Source organism: Saccopteryx bilineata, chromosome 4 (genome assembly GCF_036850765.1).
Source record: "Saccopteryx bilineata isolate mSacBil1 chromosome 4, mSacBil1_pri_phased_curated, whole genome shotgun sequence".
NCBI lineage: Eukaryota > Metazoa > Chordata > Mammalia > Chiroptera > Emballonuridae > Saccopteryx > Saccopteryx bilineata.
In genome coordinates, this window is record NC_089493.1 from 195939966 (window position 1) to 195955179 (window position 15214).

Genomic DNA, 15214 nt, shown 5'->3' on the forward strand with positions numbered 1-15214 from the left:
ATAGCTGAAACTGAGTCAAAATGAGATTTAGGGAGTGCCTGTATTTTCACGTATTCCTGTGTCCCATCTACAGTGGTAGGTAACCTTTCCCTTTTTCAATTTTAGGCCTTTTCTGATGCCATTAAAAAATGGCAGGAGTTATCGCCAGAAACCAGTGGAAAAAGAAAAAAGAGAAAAGAAATGAATCAGTATTCTTACATAGATTTCAAGTTTGAACAAGGTAATGGCAAACTGTGTGTGAAGCTGTGTGCAGAACCATCCCCTTCCCATGCACTTGGAAGGGACACCGTGGTACAGCTGCTTACGGACTGTCCTCCAGACCAGTCCAAGTAGTGACCCTGACGTGGACTGCTTAGACAGCACATTAGCATTTTTAACAGTGGCCACAGGTGTCGTCTTCCTTCTTTCTGCTTAGGAGACACTATGACAGGAAAATGTAGTGCAGTGGTAGAGAATTCACGCATGGGAAAGTGTTTGGGGCACTCTCCTTTTTTTTTTAATTATTTTTATTTATTCATTTTAGAGGGGAGAGAGAGAGAGAGAGAGAGTGAGAGAAGAGGGGGGGAGGAGCAGGAAGCTTCAACTCCTATATGTGCCTTGACCTGGCAAGGCTAGGGTTTTGAACTGGCAACCTCAGCATTCCAGGTTGACGCTTTATCCCACTGCATGGGGCACTCTTAAGCTTGGGGAGAAACTGATCCTGGATGTTTGACAAGAATTAGCTTTATCACTAGTAAAGACTGTCTAGACCAGTGGTTTTCAACCACCAGTCTATGAACCAGTGTGAGTCCACCAGAAATTTCATGGCAGTCTGAGAAAGAGTTAACCACCCTGATGTTATGTAAAGATTATAGACCAAATGATTATAGATTCTATACAAAATTTTTGGTGGACCAGCATTTGAAAAACACTAATCTAGACCAGAGATGGATTGCTTACAGTAGAGGGGTCATTTACACACCTGAGAGGGGCTTCTCACAGAACAAAACAAACACCTCTGAAGTAGCCACTTTATTTAAATTTCTGTTATTGATAAAATAACTGCTGAAAGCTCTTCCAAAGAGGTTACATCAGGTCTGATCCCCCCCCCAAAGGTTAACTTTTTGAATTTTATAACAAATTTATCTGAGTTGCTTGTGTTCAGTAAAAGAATCCACTATAACTTTTCCTGTAGATTGTTGTATCATAAAAAAAGGGAACATTTCCCTTTCTGTTGTATTTGTGCTTAATTACATAACCTAATTTCATGTGTCACTAAATGGAAAATTTCTGAGATAGCTGTAGAACTGCAAAGTATTTGTATTTCTGCATTCTTCGGGACCTGAAAGAAAATCTTCTAGACACTGACTTCTAAGGTCAGGTCCCCAAGCTAGTATGTGGAGCAGTGCTCTCCTGACATGACATTCTCACAGGTAAGTGGTGGCAGAATGAGAAAGTAAAAACAGTGTGTAAATGATTTTTCATTCAGCTAAATGTGTTCACACTTTAGGCATCCCTAATGCATAGTCATTACATATTCGCTCTGACTCCCAGTGGTAAAGAAAGGAATGTACCATGTTGTAAGATGATACACTCCCTTGTTGGTCAGCTTTGTCTTTTAGAAAACTTTCTTTTTTTTTTATCAAGACAAAGGGCACCTTCCTGAAAGTTCCTGCCATGGTCTGAAAAGACTTAGAATCTATCTGTTGCCATCTCATTCTCCTTCCTTGTGTGCCCTTTGCTAGCATTTCAGTAGGTGTCTGTTTTGGTGTACCAAGACAGACAAAGTACTCCAAAGATCTGCTGCATAAAGACAACAGCTGTGATTTAGATTCTGTACTTAAGTCTCTCCAGCCTAAGAATGTTGTAAAATCAAAACACATCCCACTTTAAGCTCTGGTCTGTTCACCCACCTTGCTTTTTAAGTCACTGACCTCTCTCAGTTTTGATGCATCTGACATTTTTCTCTCTTAACTTCATCTTATTATTTTCAGGTAGATCCCTTTTAATTTTAGATTCTAGTTCTTATATTGCACTTGTTAGAACATCTTTAAGGACACTGGAAGTTAGAAATAGGAAATATACTTGAGCCTGACTGGAGGTGGTACAGTGGATAGAGCATTGACCTGGGATGCTGAGGTCCCAGGTTCAAACTCCCAGGTTGCCAGTTTGAGCGCAGGATCATCAACATGATGCCCAGTCTCTGCCTTGATCCCAAAGATTGCTGGCTTGATGCTCAAGGTCACTGGTTGGAGCAAGGGGTCACTTGCTCAGCCTGAGCCACCTCCACCCCCGTCAAGGCATGTGTGAAAAGCAATCAATAAACAACTAAAGTGATGCTACTACAAGTTGATGCTCCTCATCTCCATTCCTTCCTCTCTTTCTCAAAAATAAGAAAATACACTTGATTTATATTAGTTGTCTGATATTTATGACTTATGAATACACTTAACTTTTCTTGACAACAGTTAATAAGCACATAGACTGAGAATCCTTCGTCTGATCTAGGAATCCCATTCTTTACCTTCTGTCACTGCTATTTGTGCTATACATTGCTTAGCTCAAAGAGAGAGACGGGATTTTCCCTCAACCGCACTCTTTATGGTCCTAATGAGCTGACCACACTATATAGCCTCCCATGAAGAGTCTGATTAGATACTGGATGAGTATCAATAAAAATACAACATATTACCTCTACCAAGGCAAGCCAAGAAAAGAAAGGATACACAAATTACCAGTATCAGGATCGTTCTTTTAAGGGGTATCAATCCAGACCCTATAGATATCCAAAGAGAAATACTGTAAAGAACTTTCACACGTAAATATGATAACTGAGATGAAATGAACTGATTAATCAAAAAATACAAACTACCAAAACTTACCCATATAAAATAATTTGCATAGCCCTTTAGCTATTAAGAAAATTGAATTTGTAATTTTAAATATCCCAAAAAAGAAATATCCAGCCCCAGTTGGTTTCATTGGAAAATACTCCCAGACATTTTTTTTTTTTTTACAGAGACAGAGAGAGAGAGACAGACAGAAATGGAGAGATGAGAAGTATCAATCATTAGTTTTTCGTTGCGCATTGCAACACCTTAGTTCAGCGGTTCTCAGTCTGTGGGTCGCGACCCTGGCGGGGTTTGAACGACCAAAACACAGGGGTCGTGACCCACAGGTTGAGAACCACTGCCTTAGTTGTTCATTGATTGCTTTCTCATATGTGCCTTGACCGTGGGCCTTCAGCAGACTGAGTAACCCCTTGCTTGAGCCAGCGACCTTGGGTCCAAGCTGGTGAGCTTTTGCTCAAACCAGATGGGCCTGCGCTCAAGCTGGTGACCTTGGGGTCTCAAACCTGGGTCCTTGGCATCCCAGTCCGACGCTCTATCCACTGCACCACTGCCTGGCCAGGCACTACCATTTTTAAAAGAATCAACACCAATTCTACATAATCCCTTTTGGAAAATAGAAGAGTAGGAAAAACTTCCTAATTTATTTTATGGAGCTAGTATTACTCTGATATTAAACCAGAGAAAGACAATATAAAAAAATAAAACTGCAGGCCAATTATTCCTCATAAATATAAGTGCAAAAATCTTGTAGTAAAATATTAAGAAGTGGAACTTACACATATATATATTTAAATATATGTGGTATATTTATATAAATAAAAATATTTTAAAAATATGTACCAGGACCAAATGAGGTATATTCCAGGGATGCAAGGCTGGTTAAGTATTCAAAAATCAACCAGTACAACCACCATATTAATAGACTGAAGAAGAAAAATCATCTGGCTATGTCAATTGATGCAGAAAAGGTATTTAACAATATTTAGCACCTATCTGTGTTTAAAACTCTCAGAAAGTTAGGAATTGAGAGCAGTTTTCTTAGTTGGTAATGAATACAATAAAAGTCTACATATTTCTAGCCTGACTTGCGGTGGCACAGTAGATAAAGCATCAACCTGGAACACAAAGTCATCAGTTCAAAACCCTGAGCTTGCCCGGTCAAGGCACATACAGGAAGCAACTACTACAAATTGATGCTTCCAGCTTTACCTCACCCCACTCTAAAAGTCAGTAAAAAAAACCAAAAAAAAAACAAACATATTTCTAATGTCATAATGGTGACTCCTTTCCTACCCCTACCCCCAATTCCCAAGATCAGGAGCAAGGAAAGGATGTTTTCTGTTCACTGCTATTGAACATAGTCCTGGAAGTTCTAGCGTAGGCAATAAAGAAAATAAAAGGTACAGACTAGAAAGGAAGAAATGAAACCATCTCTATAAGTAAATGACTGGATAGTCTGCATAGAAAACTAGAGAATCTACCACTAACTCTTAGGACTATTAATGAGTTCAGTAAGGTTGCAGGATATAAGATCAACCTACAAAAACCAGTTGTTGGCGCAGCGTGTGGAAGTCCTGAGTTTGATTTCCGGCCAGGACACACAGAAGCACCCATCTGTTTTTCCACCCTTCCCCCTCTCCTTTCTCTCTCTCTCTCTCTTCCCCTCCTGCAGCCAAGGCTCCATTGGAGCAAAAGTTGGCCCAGGCGCTGAGGATGGCTCTATGGCCTCCACCTCAGGCACTAGAATGGCTCCGGCCGCAACAGACAACACCCCACATGATCAGAGCATTACCTCCTGGTGGGCATGCCAGGTGGATCCCAGTTGGGCGCATGCAGGAGTCTGTCTACCTGCCCCCCAACCCCCTTTCTCACTTTGGGAAAAAAAAACAACTAAACAACCCTAATTGTATTTCTATATACTATCAATGAGCATGTGGGACCAAAGTTAAAATACCATAATACCATTTATAATTGCTTCTCTCAAAATTAAATACTTAGGTGTAATTCTAACAAAACATGTACAGGACTTACATGATGAAGACTACAAAACTGGCCCTGGCCGGCTGGCTCAGTGGTAGAGCATCGGCCCGGCATGTGGAAATCCTGGGTTTGATTCCTGGTCAGGGCACACAGGAGAAGCAACCATCTGTTTTTCCACCCCTCCCCCTTCTCTCTCTCTTTCTCTTCCCTTCTCTCTCTCTCCCTCTCTCTCTCTCTCTTTTTCTCTTCCTCTTCTCCCACAACCATGGCTCAAATGGTTTGAGCAAGTTGGCCCCAGGTGCTGAGGATCACTCCCTGACCTCACCTCAGGTGCTAAAATAACTCAGTTGCCAAGCAGTGGAGCAGCAGCCCCAGATGGGCAGAGCATCACACAGTAGGGGGCAGATCCCCATCAGAACACATGTAAGAGTCTGTCGTTTCCTCCCCGCTTCTCACTTAATAAAAAAAAATGGAGACACATACTGTGTTCATAGATTGGAAGGTTCAACATAGTAAAGATATGAACTCTTCCTAAATTCTATAAAGGCAGACCTTTTTTTTTTTTTTTTGTATTTTTCTGAAGTTGGAAATGGGGAGGCAGTCAGATAGACTCCCGCATGCACCAGACTGGGATCCACCCGTCATGCCCACCAGGGGGCGATGCTCTGCCCATCTGGGGCGTCGCTCTGTTGCAACCAGAGCCGTTCTAGCGTCTGAGGCAGAGGCCACAGAGCCATCCTCAGCACCCGGGCCAACTTTGCTCCAGTGGAGCCTTGGCTGCGGGAGGGGAAGAGAGAGACAGAGAGGAAGGAGAAGGGGAGGGGTGGGGAAGCAGATGGGCGCTTCTCCTGTGTGCCCTGGCCGGGAATTGAACCCGGGACTCCCGCACACCAGGCTGACTCTCTACCACTGAGCCAACCAGCCAGGGCCACCTTTTTTTATTGCATTTCATTTTATTGTATTCTGCATTTTCAACATCGAGGCCAGACCCTCCACCAGCAGAAAGATAACTTACTGAATTCTCAGGTAATAGCTACTATTTTTTTTTTTAGCAATAAAGTATTTTTTAAATAACGTATGTACATTTTTTTAGATATTGTCCCAATAGAGCCCAAGCTCTATGTCAATCAGGCGTCCATGATTCGACTTCCCTGTGCAGTGGGACACTCCTGCTTATCAGCAGGGCTGGCAGCATCTTCAAGACTACTCTTGAGGCGGCTATGAGGATTCTACTTATCAGTGCCGACACTAACTGCCACCAGAGGAAAAGCACAGCCAACACACAGAGTTAGTTGCAATAATCACACAAGCATTTTATTACTCACAAATCCTTTTGGCGTGCCTGGGTACAGCTTAAGGGGGCCCCGTCGGCGTGCTCCTCTCGGCTGTCTTTGGTCAGAGCTCAGAGTGGTGTGGAGACAGTTCACGTTCACGTTGGAGTCTGGGTGACTACTGCAGCAGGGGGCCCTCAGCTTTAGTACCTTTTCTGGCCAGAACCTTCTAACAGGTGTCAATCTATAGGATTATCACCTCAAACCACCTTTTTGGGAGTTCTTGCAGGGAATCCTCTTTTATGTTAATCTACTGCAATGTTTACATCAAACCACTTTTTAAGATGTTCTTATCCAAGCCACTTCTTTTTTTTATTTTTTATTTATTTATTTATTTTATTTTTTTATTTTTTTGTATTTTTCTGAAGCTGGAAACGGGGAGAGACAGTCAGACAGACTCCCGCATGCGCCCGACTGGGATCTACCTGGCACGCCCACCAGGGGCGACGCTCTGCCCACCAGGGGGCGATGCTCTGCCCCTCCGGGGCGTCGCTTTGCTACGACCAGAGCCACTCTAGCGCCTGGGGCAGAGGCCAAGGAGCCATCCCCAGCGCCCAGGCCATCTTTGCTCCAATAGAGCCTTGGCTGCGGGAGGGGAAGAGAGAGACAGAGAAGAAGGAGGGGGTGGGGGGTGGAGAAGCAAATGGGCGCTTCTCCTATGTGCCCTGGCCGGGAATTGAACCCAGGTCCCCCGCATGCTAGGCCGATGCTCTACCGCTGAGCCAACCGGCCAGGCAAGCCACTTCTTATCTAGGTATAACTTCACACACATACTAACTGGGCGGCCCTGCTTAAAAATCAGAGTCTGTTTATCACATCTGCACCCACTATATTAATTCCTATCCAAGTGGCATAACTTTATCTAATTTTAATAATTTTTAATATTATTTTAATTACTTTTATATATCTTCCATATTTTTGTTTTTTACATATCTATAACTACTATAACATTATATTACTACAACAGATATAATGCTACTAAACTTAACTATAGTATTGCTGTGAACCAGCGCGGCTAGTAATTCTAGGTCCTAAGTGGGAATGGCGCGGAATTAAGAAAATAGACTTAGCCTAACCTGTGGTGGTGCAAGGGATAAAGCATCAGCCTGGAACACTGAGGTTACTGGTTCGAAGCCCTGAGCTTGCCTGGTCAAGGCACATGTGGGAGTTGATGCTTCCTGCTCCTCCCCCCTTCTCTCTCTCTCTCTCACTCTTTAAAATGAATAAATAAAATCTTTAAAAAAAAAAAAGAAAATAGACTTAAAGATAAATAAGATGGGATCAGGAGGCCTCTGCAGCTGGTAGTGAGAACAGAGTACGCTCTCCACCCCTCACCCTGCTCTATTTATAGGGCAAAGTGAGAGCATTAGTAAATCAGAGATTATTAAAACAAAGTCACATTTCCAAGGTATTTCAAGAATTCTACCAAGTGCAGAAAACCCCCACCAGACATAACATCTTAACTTCACAAAACAAAGGATAAGAAGAAAATTGCCTCAAGTCTTTCTGAGGGACATGGGGGATAGGATGAGTATAAACAATCCAGCACCACAGCTAAAGTGAAGGTATGGAAAAAAAATAGCCTTTAGCAACTTCACAGAACAAGTGAGGTGGGGGATTGAGCAGACTGTCAGTTTACTGCCACTTCCCCACACTTCTGTCACCCAAAAAATCTAAACTGCAAAGACCCTGTTGGCTTTCAGTCCCCAACATAGTATGGCATAGATATAATTTTTATATGCACTGGGAAGCCGAAAGGTTTCTGTGACTTTATTATGGTATTCACTTTATTGCGGTGATCTGGAATTAAACCAGCAGTATCTTTGAGGTAAGCATGTTCAGGTTTAATACAGTTCCTGTCAAAATCCCAGTAAGATTCTTTTGGTAGATATAGGTAAGCTTATCCTGATATGGAAAGCCAAGATACTAGAACAGCTAAAATATATAAGGTCTACCGGAAAGCTCTGTACATTTCTATCACAACAAGTTTCGACACGTAAGCACATGTTTATTTGGCGCATGTGTGCCTCTCTATTTTTGTCACTTAATGTATACATACTGACATAGCAAGTTAACTAAAACAAAGTTGATTCACGTTAGTCTTATGTGTGAAGCGATATTGTATCCATGGCTACTGATAAAGTTCATTTACGCCACTGTAATTTTTACGAATTTCAACAAGGAAGAAATGCTACAGAAGCATGTCTGTCGCATCTACCATATTCCCGGGACTTAGCACCCTCCGACTATCACTTGTTTTTGTTCTTACAAAATTTTTTGAAGGGCAAAAAATTCAAAAATAAAGAAGATATCAAACAAGCACTGGTTCATTTTTTCACATCAAAAGATAAAACATTTTTTAAAAATGAGATATACAAATTGCCCTCACGCTGGCAAGAAATCATTAATAATAATGGTAATTATATTATTTAATAAAGTTTATTGACAGTAAGAAAAATTTGTATTTTGTTTTATTCCAAAAACAGACAGAACTTTCCGATAGACCTTATATATTTTTTAAAGTAGGAGAAATCGGTCTACCTGATTTCAAGACTTATTACATAGCTATAGTGATTAAGACCAGGTGGTATTGGCCTTGGCCAGGTAGCACCTGGTTAGAGTGTTGTCCCAATATGCCGAGCCGCCGGGTTTGATCCTTGGTCAGGGCACATGCCAGAATCAACCAATAAATTCATAAATGGTGGAGCAACAGTTCAAACCCCCTGCCTCTTTCTCTGTGTCTCTGTCTCACTCAAATCAATAAATTAAAAAAAAAAAGACCAGACAATGTTGGCAGAACGGTGTACACATAGTACTATGAAAAAGAGTAGAGAACAAAAAAACTGGTTTTCTAAACAAGAAAAGAATTTTTTTATTTTTTAAATCTAGTGAGAATGAATAAGAAAAGAAAGTGTGTCAGGAGCCTGATATAGTAAATATTGGTAAAAATCAAAAGATATACAAAGAACAGGCTTTTGTGAGTAAATAGAAAATCTGGATGGAGAAGACAATTTTCTAGAAAATGTAAATTACCAAATTAACAAAAGAAATAGAAAACCTGATCAGTTTTACATGATGTAATATTTATCATTCTGGTATCTTATTAAAAGTGTTAATTTATTGTGAATCTAGGTATTATTCTTTTAGCTTTTCTATTTGAAATCCTCAAAATAAAGAGTTTAAAAACATACATAAGACACAAGTACACCCACCAGAATGGCTAAGATTGAAAACTGGCGATACCACATGTTGACACAGATGTGGAATGACTGGGGCTCACATACACTGTCGGAAGGAAAGTAAATCAGAAGAACCACGTTGGAAAATCGGTATTGTTTTCTAATGCTGATTGAGCAGCAATTCCATTCCTTCCTGTGTGCACCACTGAATTGTAGATGTATGTTCAGTAGCCCAGTGTGTGCTAGCTCCAAGCTGTAAACCCACCTGTCTGTCCTCAGTAGGAGACTGGCTAATAAACTGGTATATTCACATGCACAATACTGTCACGATAGGAGAGATGTTCCAATTGGAGTGTAACAAGGGGGGAAAAGACCTGAAAGTCAAAACGTGCATGTAGGTTAAGGAATAGGATAGAGCCCAATTTTCCCAAAGGGTAAATCCAATAGGAGAGGAATGAAATGTGCTGCTAGAAACATGGGTGCTCAAGCCACTGAAGACTGGAACGGCTGGCCTGCCTTCTTAACAAACACTTGTCTGCATGATTTTGCATTGTCATATTTTCTAGGTGACATAAAAATAGAAAAGAGGATGTTCTTTCTGGAAAATAAGCGGCGACACTGTAGGTCTTATGACCAGCGTGCCCTTCTTCCCGCTGTGCAGCAAGAGCAGGAGTTCTATGAACAGAAAATCAAAGAGATGGCAGAGGTAGGAAGATGTGCGTGCAGTGAATTCCTGGGATTATGGTTTACTTTTTGCTTTTAGAGCTTAGGATAAAACTATCTTTTAAGATTTGCCCTTTCTTTTGTGTGATTAATTTGAATAAATCATACAGTTTTTAAAAGGAAAAGAAACTAAAAGCTGGATTTTTAATGATACTGACTAAAGTTCACAGTTTCATAAATCAGAGTGTTGGTAGAGAATTTTAGTTGGAGCTTAGCACACATTACTATTTGACCTTCCTCAGCCTTTAATGGAGAAAAACTAGAGAGAGATTCCACTGAGCTCTTTAATTCTTCCAAATATACCATCAGATGCCAGTCAACCAGAATATGTATGTTTGTGGTTTAATATATATTTTCTGACCAGCAGCTCTGAAAGTATGACCCATAGACTCCTGACTTCCCCAAGATTCTTTAGGCATTCTGTAAGGTCAGATTTTTTTTTTAAACAAATGAGAGAGCAAGAGAGAAGGGAGCGAGATGAGAAGCATCAACTCATAGTTGCATCACCTTAATTCATTGATTGCTTTCTTGTACGTGCCATGACTGAATGGCTTTAGCTGAGCCAGTGGCCCTTTGCTCACACCAGTGACCATGGGCTCTACGATCCCACGCTCAAGCAGGTAAGCCTGCACTAAAGCCAACGACCTCTGGCTTTTGAACCTGGGTCCTTGGCGTTCCAGGTCAATGCTCTATCCACTGTGCTACTGCCTGGTCAGGCTCAGATCTCTTGTAATAATGATAAATGTGATTTACCTTTCACTGTGTTGAATTTGTACTGACAGAACAAAAGCAACAGTGCTTTAGCATGAGTTGAATCAGTGGTACCAAATTGTACCAGTAATCATTTTCTTTATCACCATGCATTCAAAAACGGTAATGTCTGGCCCTAGCTAGGTGGCTCAGTGGATAGAGCGTTGTCCCAGCACTCCAAGGTTGCGGGGTTGATCCCCAGTCAAGACACATACGAGGAGCAATCAATAAGTGCACAACTAAATGGAATAATTAATTGTAATAATGAGTTGATGCTACTCCCTGTCACTTCTTCCTGTCCCTCAAGTTAATGGAAAAAGTTAAAAAAAAAAAGGCAGTGTGACCTTAATGTGGTAAAAATAACAGGTGGTCAGGTAAGTCTGTGACAGATGAATCAAGGTAACTCCTCCAGAATTCTAGTTTCTGCTTGAGAGCTAGAATTTTATCATTGGCCACAAATAATCACGTTACTCAGTTTTGAGAAAATGTCTGCCAAATACCTAATCTTGAATAATCACAGTTTTCCTGTCATTTTTTTATGTAAAAATGGTATTCTGTTAAAAAAAAAAGTAGTGCCTAATTCAGCAGCTTGCAAACCAGTGGTTCAAGGGCTTCTCCTTCAGATGATCGTCATGCCCAGGGTGTAGCAAAAGCACTTTGCACATTTTTCCCATTTTTTTCAGAGTATTGAAAAGATGTTTTTGAGGGTCAAATTTGATAAAGTAAATTTTAAACTACTAAACCATGTAACTGAAGAGATGACTATTAATTGTTCTTTTATGTCTGTGGAAATAAATTCTAAATGGTTTGTAGCATCTTTACTAAATTTGTATCTGCATGTCTGATTTTTTTGTTCCTCAGCATGAAGACTTTTTGCTTGCTCTGCAGATGAATGAAGAACAATATCAAAAGGTATTTTGCAAATTAACCTAAATCATTTATTCTAGTATTTTTTGTGAGCTGTTTTTCTTATCACATTTTCTCAGCATTTTATTAGCACCTTGGTTCCTGGGTAAACTCCTGTTGATCTGCTGAGTTTGTAACCACATTACAGTCAGATACTTGGACCATTATTGTCATTCTTAATACCAGACTGGATGAGAATTGAAGGGGAGATGATGAGAGTTGTGTTCCTGTTAAGTAACACTGCCTAGAATCCATTGCATAACTCTTAGGGGAAAATTTAGAACCCAGATATCATTGAGAGAGAGAAAGCAATCTCTATAATCTCAGGGCCAGCTGGGTTCTGTTGTCTCTCTGCTCCTCACATAGCTGCCTTTTCTTCCATGGGTGGAATATTAGTGTGGTTACTGCTGTAGTTAGTTAGCTTCAGTGGTCCCTGAAGGTAAAGCTTGGGTTGCAACATGATTTCATACTACTGTCTTATAACAAGAAGAGAAAAATCCAACTTTGAAGCTTTTCAGATAACATCCATCATGCCACTTGTTTCTTACTCTTATAGTCATGTTAGCAATATAGTCTGATTGCAGATGGTATATAGTTCTGCTGGCACTGTGGAATCCATGCATATGGTAACATTAAACAAAGGATGAGCCTGACCTGTGGTGGTGCAGTGGATAAAGCATCGACCTGGAAATGCTGAGGTCGCTGGTTCGAAACCCTGGGCTTGCCCGGTCAAGGCACATATGGGAGTTGATGCTTCCAGCTCCTCCCCCCTTCTCTCTCTCTCTCCTCTCTAAAAATGAATAAATAAAATTTAAAAAAACAAAGGATGACACCAAAAAAATACCCCAGAGAAAGTGAAAGTCTCATTTTCCTTATGTATTAATATTTGTACTGGATTTCAAGCTACATTTTACATAGAAGAAAACAGCTCAGCATTGTTTTATGGCTTCCAGGGGTTGCTCTTTACCTCAGGTTGCTGTTGGGGGAGGAGGGCATGAAACCTGCTCGCTGTCTCCTCGAGTGTGGGGGGGAGTTCACGTGTGTTTGTGGCCGCCTACAGGACGGCCAGCTGATTGAGTGCCGCTGCTGCTACGGGGAGTTTCCATTCGAGGAGTTGACACAGTGTGCAGACGCTCACTTGTTCTGCAAAGAGTGTCTCATCAGATATGCCCAGGAGGCAGTCTTTGGATCTGGAAAGGTAAGAACTGGGGAATACACCCACAGGTAGGAAGCGTTCACAGAGTCTGAGGCAACCACATTTATAGACAAGCATGAATGCCTCCTGGGAGTGCCTTTTTTGGAGCTAGGTAGAACTCTGCTAAGACATATTAATGTGTGTGATTCCTAGACAGTCTGTGATTTGTGTGATTGTGCTGGTTCCTAACACAGCAGGTTTCTTGTCAAGAACTGTATTCTTCCACACTCCCGTCCTTCCCTGCTGCAGGACCACCTGCTGCTTCTCTCATTTTCCTATTTGTAAGAAAAATGAAGGGCAAACTCCAAAAGAGAGACTTTTGTAGCCTGTTTTAATTGGGGTGCAAATTAGTATTTTTAACAGACTTTAAGCCCTGGCTGGTTGGCTCAGTGGTAGAGCGTCGGCCTGGCGTGCAGGAGTCCTGGGTTCGATTCCCAGCCAGGGCACACAGGAGAAGTACCCAACTGCTTCTCCACCCCTCCCCCTCTCCTTCCTCTCTGTCTCTCTCTTCCCTTCCTGCAGCCAAGGCTCCACTGGAGCAAAGTTGGCCCGGGCGCTGAAGATGGCTCTGTGGCCTCTGCCTCAGGCGCTAGAGTGGCTCTGGTTGCAACAGAGCGACGCCCCAGATAGGCAGAGCACCACCCGTGGTGGGCGTGCCAGGTGGATCCCGGTCGGGCGCATGTGGGAGTCTGTCTGACTGCCTCCCCATTTCCAATTTCAGAAAAATACAAAAAAACAAAAACAGACTTTTTAAAGATTTTATAGTTATGTTAAAATCAATAACTTTTTTTTTGTATTTTTTTTTCGAGGTTGGAAACGGGGAGGCAGACAGACTCCCGCATGCGCCCGACCGGGATCTGCCCAACCGGGATCCACCCGGCACACCCACCGGGGGTGGTGCTCTGCCTATCTGGGGCGTCGCTCTGTTGCAACCAGAGCCACTCTAGCGCCTGAGGCAGAGGCCACAGAGCCATCCTCAGCGCCCGGGCCAACTTTGCTCCAGTGGAGCCTTGGCCAATGTTCTACCACTGAGCCAACCAGCTAGGGCTAAAATCAGTAACTTTTATGCAAGATTATTGTTTCTCCTTTCAAAGTCAGTTTCTCTTGACACCTGCATAACATAATATTGAAAGCTTTATTCTGTTTTTAATGAACAATTAAAAACCAAAATTGCTTTTGTAAACACTCAAGCAATAATCAAATCACTCTACATCAATTATTCTTTTTTTTAAGATTTTATTTATTGATTTTACAGAGTAGGGGAATGAGAGGTATCAACTCATAGTTGCTTCAGTTTAGTTTTTCATTGCTTGCTTGTATGTGCCTTGACTGGCCAAGTCCAGGGTTTTGACCTGGCAACCTCAGCATTCCAGATCAGTGCTCTTATCCACTGCGCCACCACAGGTCAGGCTACATCAGTTATTCTAAAGTCAGTTGTTGTTTAGTCCAGGACTGAGTAACTATTATGAGCAGAGTGGTTATGATTGGCAGAATAATGCCCCACCCCTAAAGATGTCCACTTTCTTATTCTCAGAACCTGTGAATATGCTACCTTACATGGCAAAGGGGAATGAAGGTTGCTAATCAGATCACCTTAACATAGGGAGATTGTTCTGGATTATCCAGGTGGGCCAGCTATCATTACAAGGGTCTTTTAAAATGGCCAAAAGCAGCAGAGGTCAGAGTGCTGTGGTGTGAGGACTCAGCCTGCTATAAGTGACTTTGAAGATGAAGTCCAGAGCCCTCTGATCCAGCTGTTCCAGAGACTGTCCTCCTTTCTCTTGGAAGAGTTTTAGTCACCTGATTCCAGGTGAAGGGATTAGGAACTGGAGGCTTTTCAAATAATACTTTGGTTTTTAGTTTATTTTTCTGTCAATTCCCACCCTATCACTCACCTCTGCCTTCCAAGATGTTTAGACCTCCAGCCTTTCCATGGGCTGTAGAGGAAAGCAGCTTGCCACTCATAAATATTTTCTTTTCAGACACTGAGCTGTGATCTTTCCCTCCAGTCTGCCAAGGCTTTTACCCTTCCTCGCCCACTTTCTGTCATCATGTGCTGTGGTTTGGCCTGGTAGAGGTTCTTTGGGGGTATCAAAGATGAACTTTGTGTTTTTGTTTCATGCTTTCCTTGTTCTGAGTGGTTTTCTTAGAGAAGAGAGGTCAGATTTTTATCATCTCAGAACTTGTGTTCTTAACCACGATTTATTTGCTTTAAATGCATTAACTACTGCCTGACCAGGCAGTGGTGCAGTGGATAGAGCGTCGGACTGGGATGCTGAGGACCCAGGTTTGGGACCCTGAGGTTGCCAGTTTGAGCGT

The 15214-nt window shown here is 41.9% G+C and overlaps 1 protein-coding gene across 5 annotated transcripts in view; it reads left to right on the forward strand.

Moving 5' to 3' along the window:
- Positions 1 to 15214, forward strand: part of RNF216 (ring finger protein 216) — a 178391-nt gene that overhangs the window by 57321 nt on the left and 105856 nt on the right. For all 5 annotated transcript variants that reach the window (XM_066273435.1, XM_066273433.1, XM_066273436.1 and 2 more), the window contains 4 exons: positions 106 to 220; positions 9888 to 10027; positions 11656 to 11706; positions 12761 to 12898. In XM_066273435.1, the coding sequence (XP_066129532.1) occupies positions 106 to 220; positions 9888 to 10027; positions 11656 to 11706; positions 12761 to 12898 (444 nt within the window). The remainder of the gene's footprint in view (positions 1 to 105; positions 221 to 9887; positions 10028 to 11655; positions 11707 to 12760; positions 12899 to 15214) is intronic.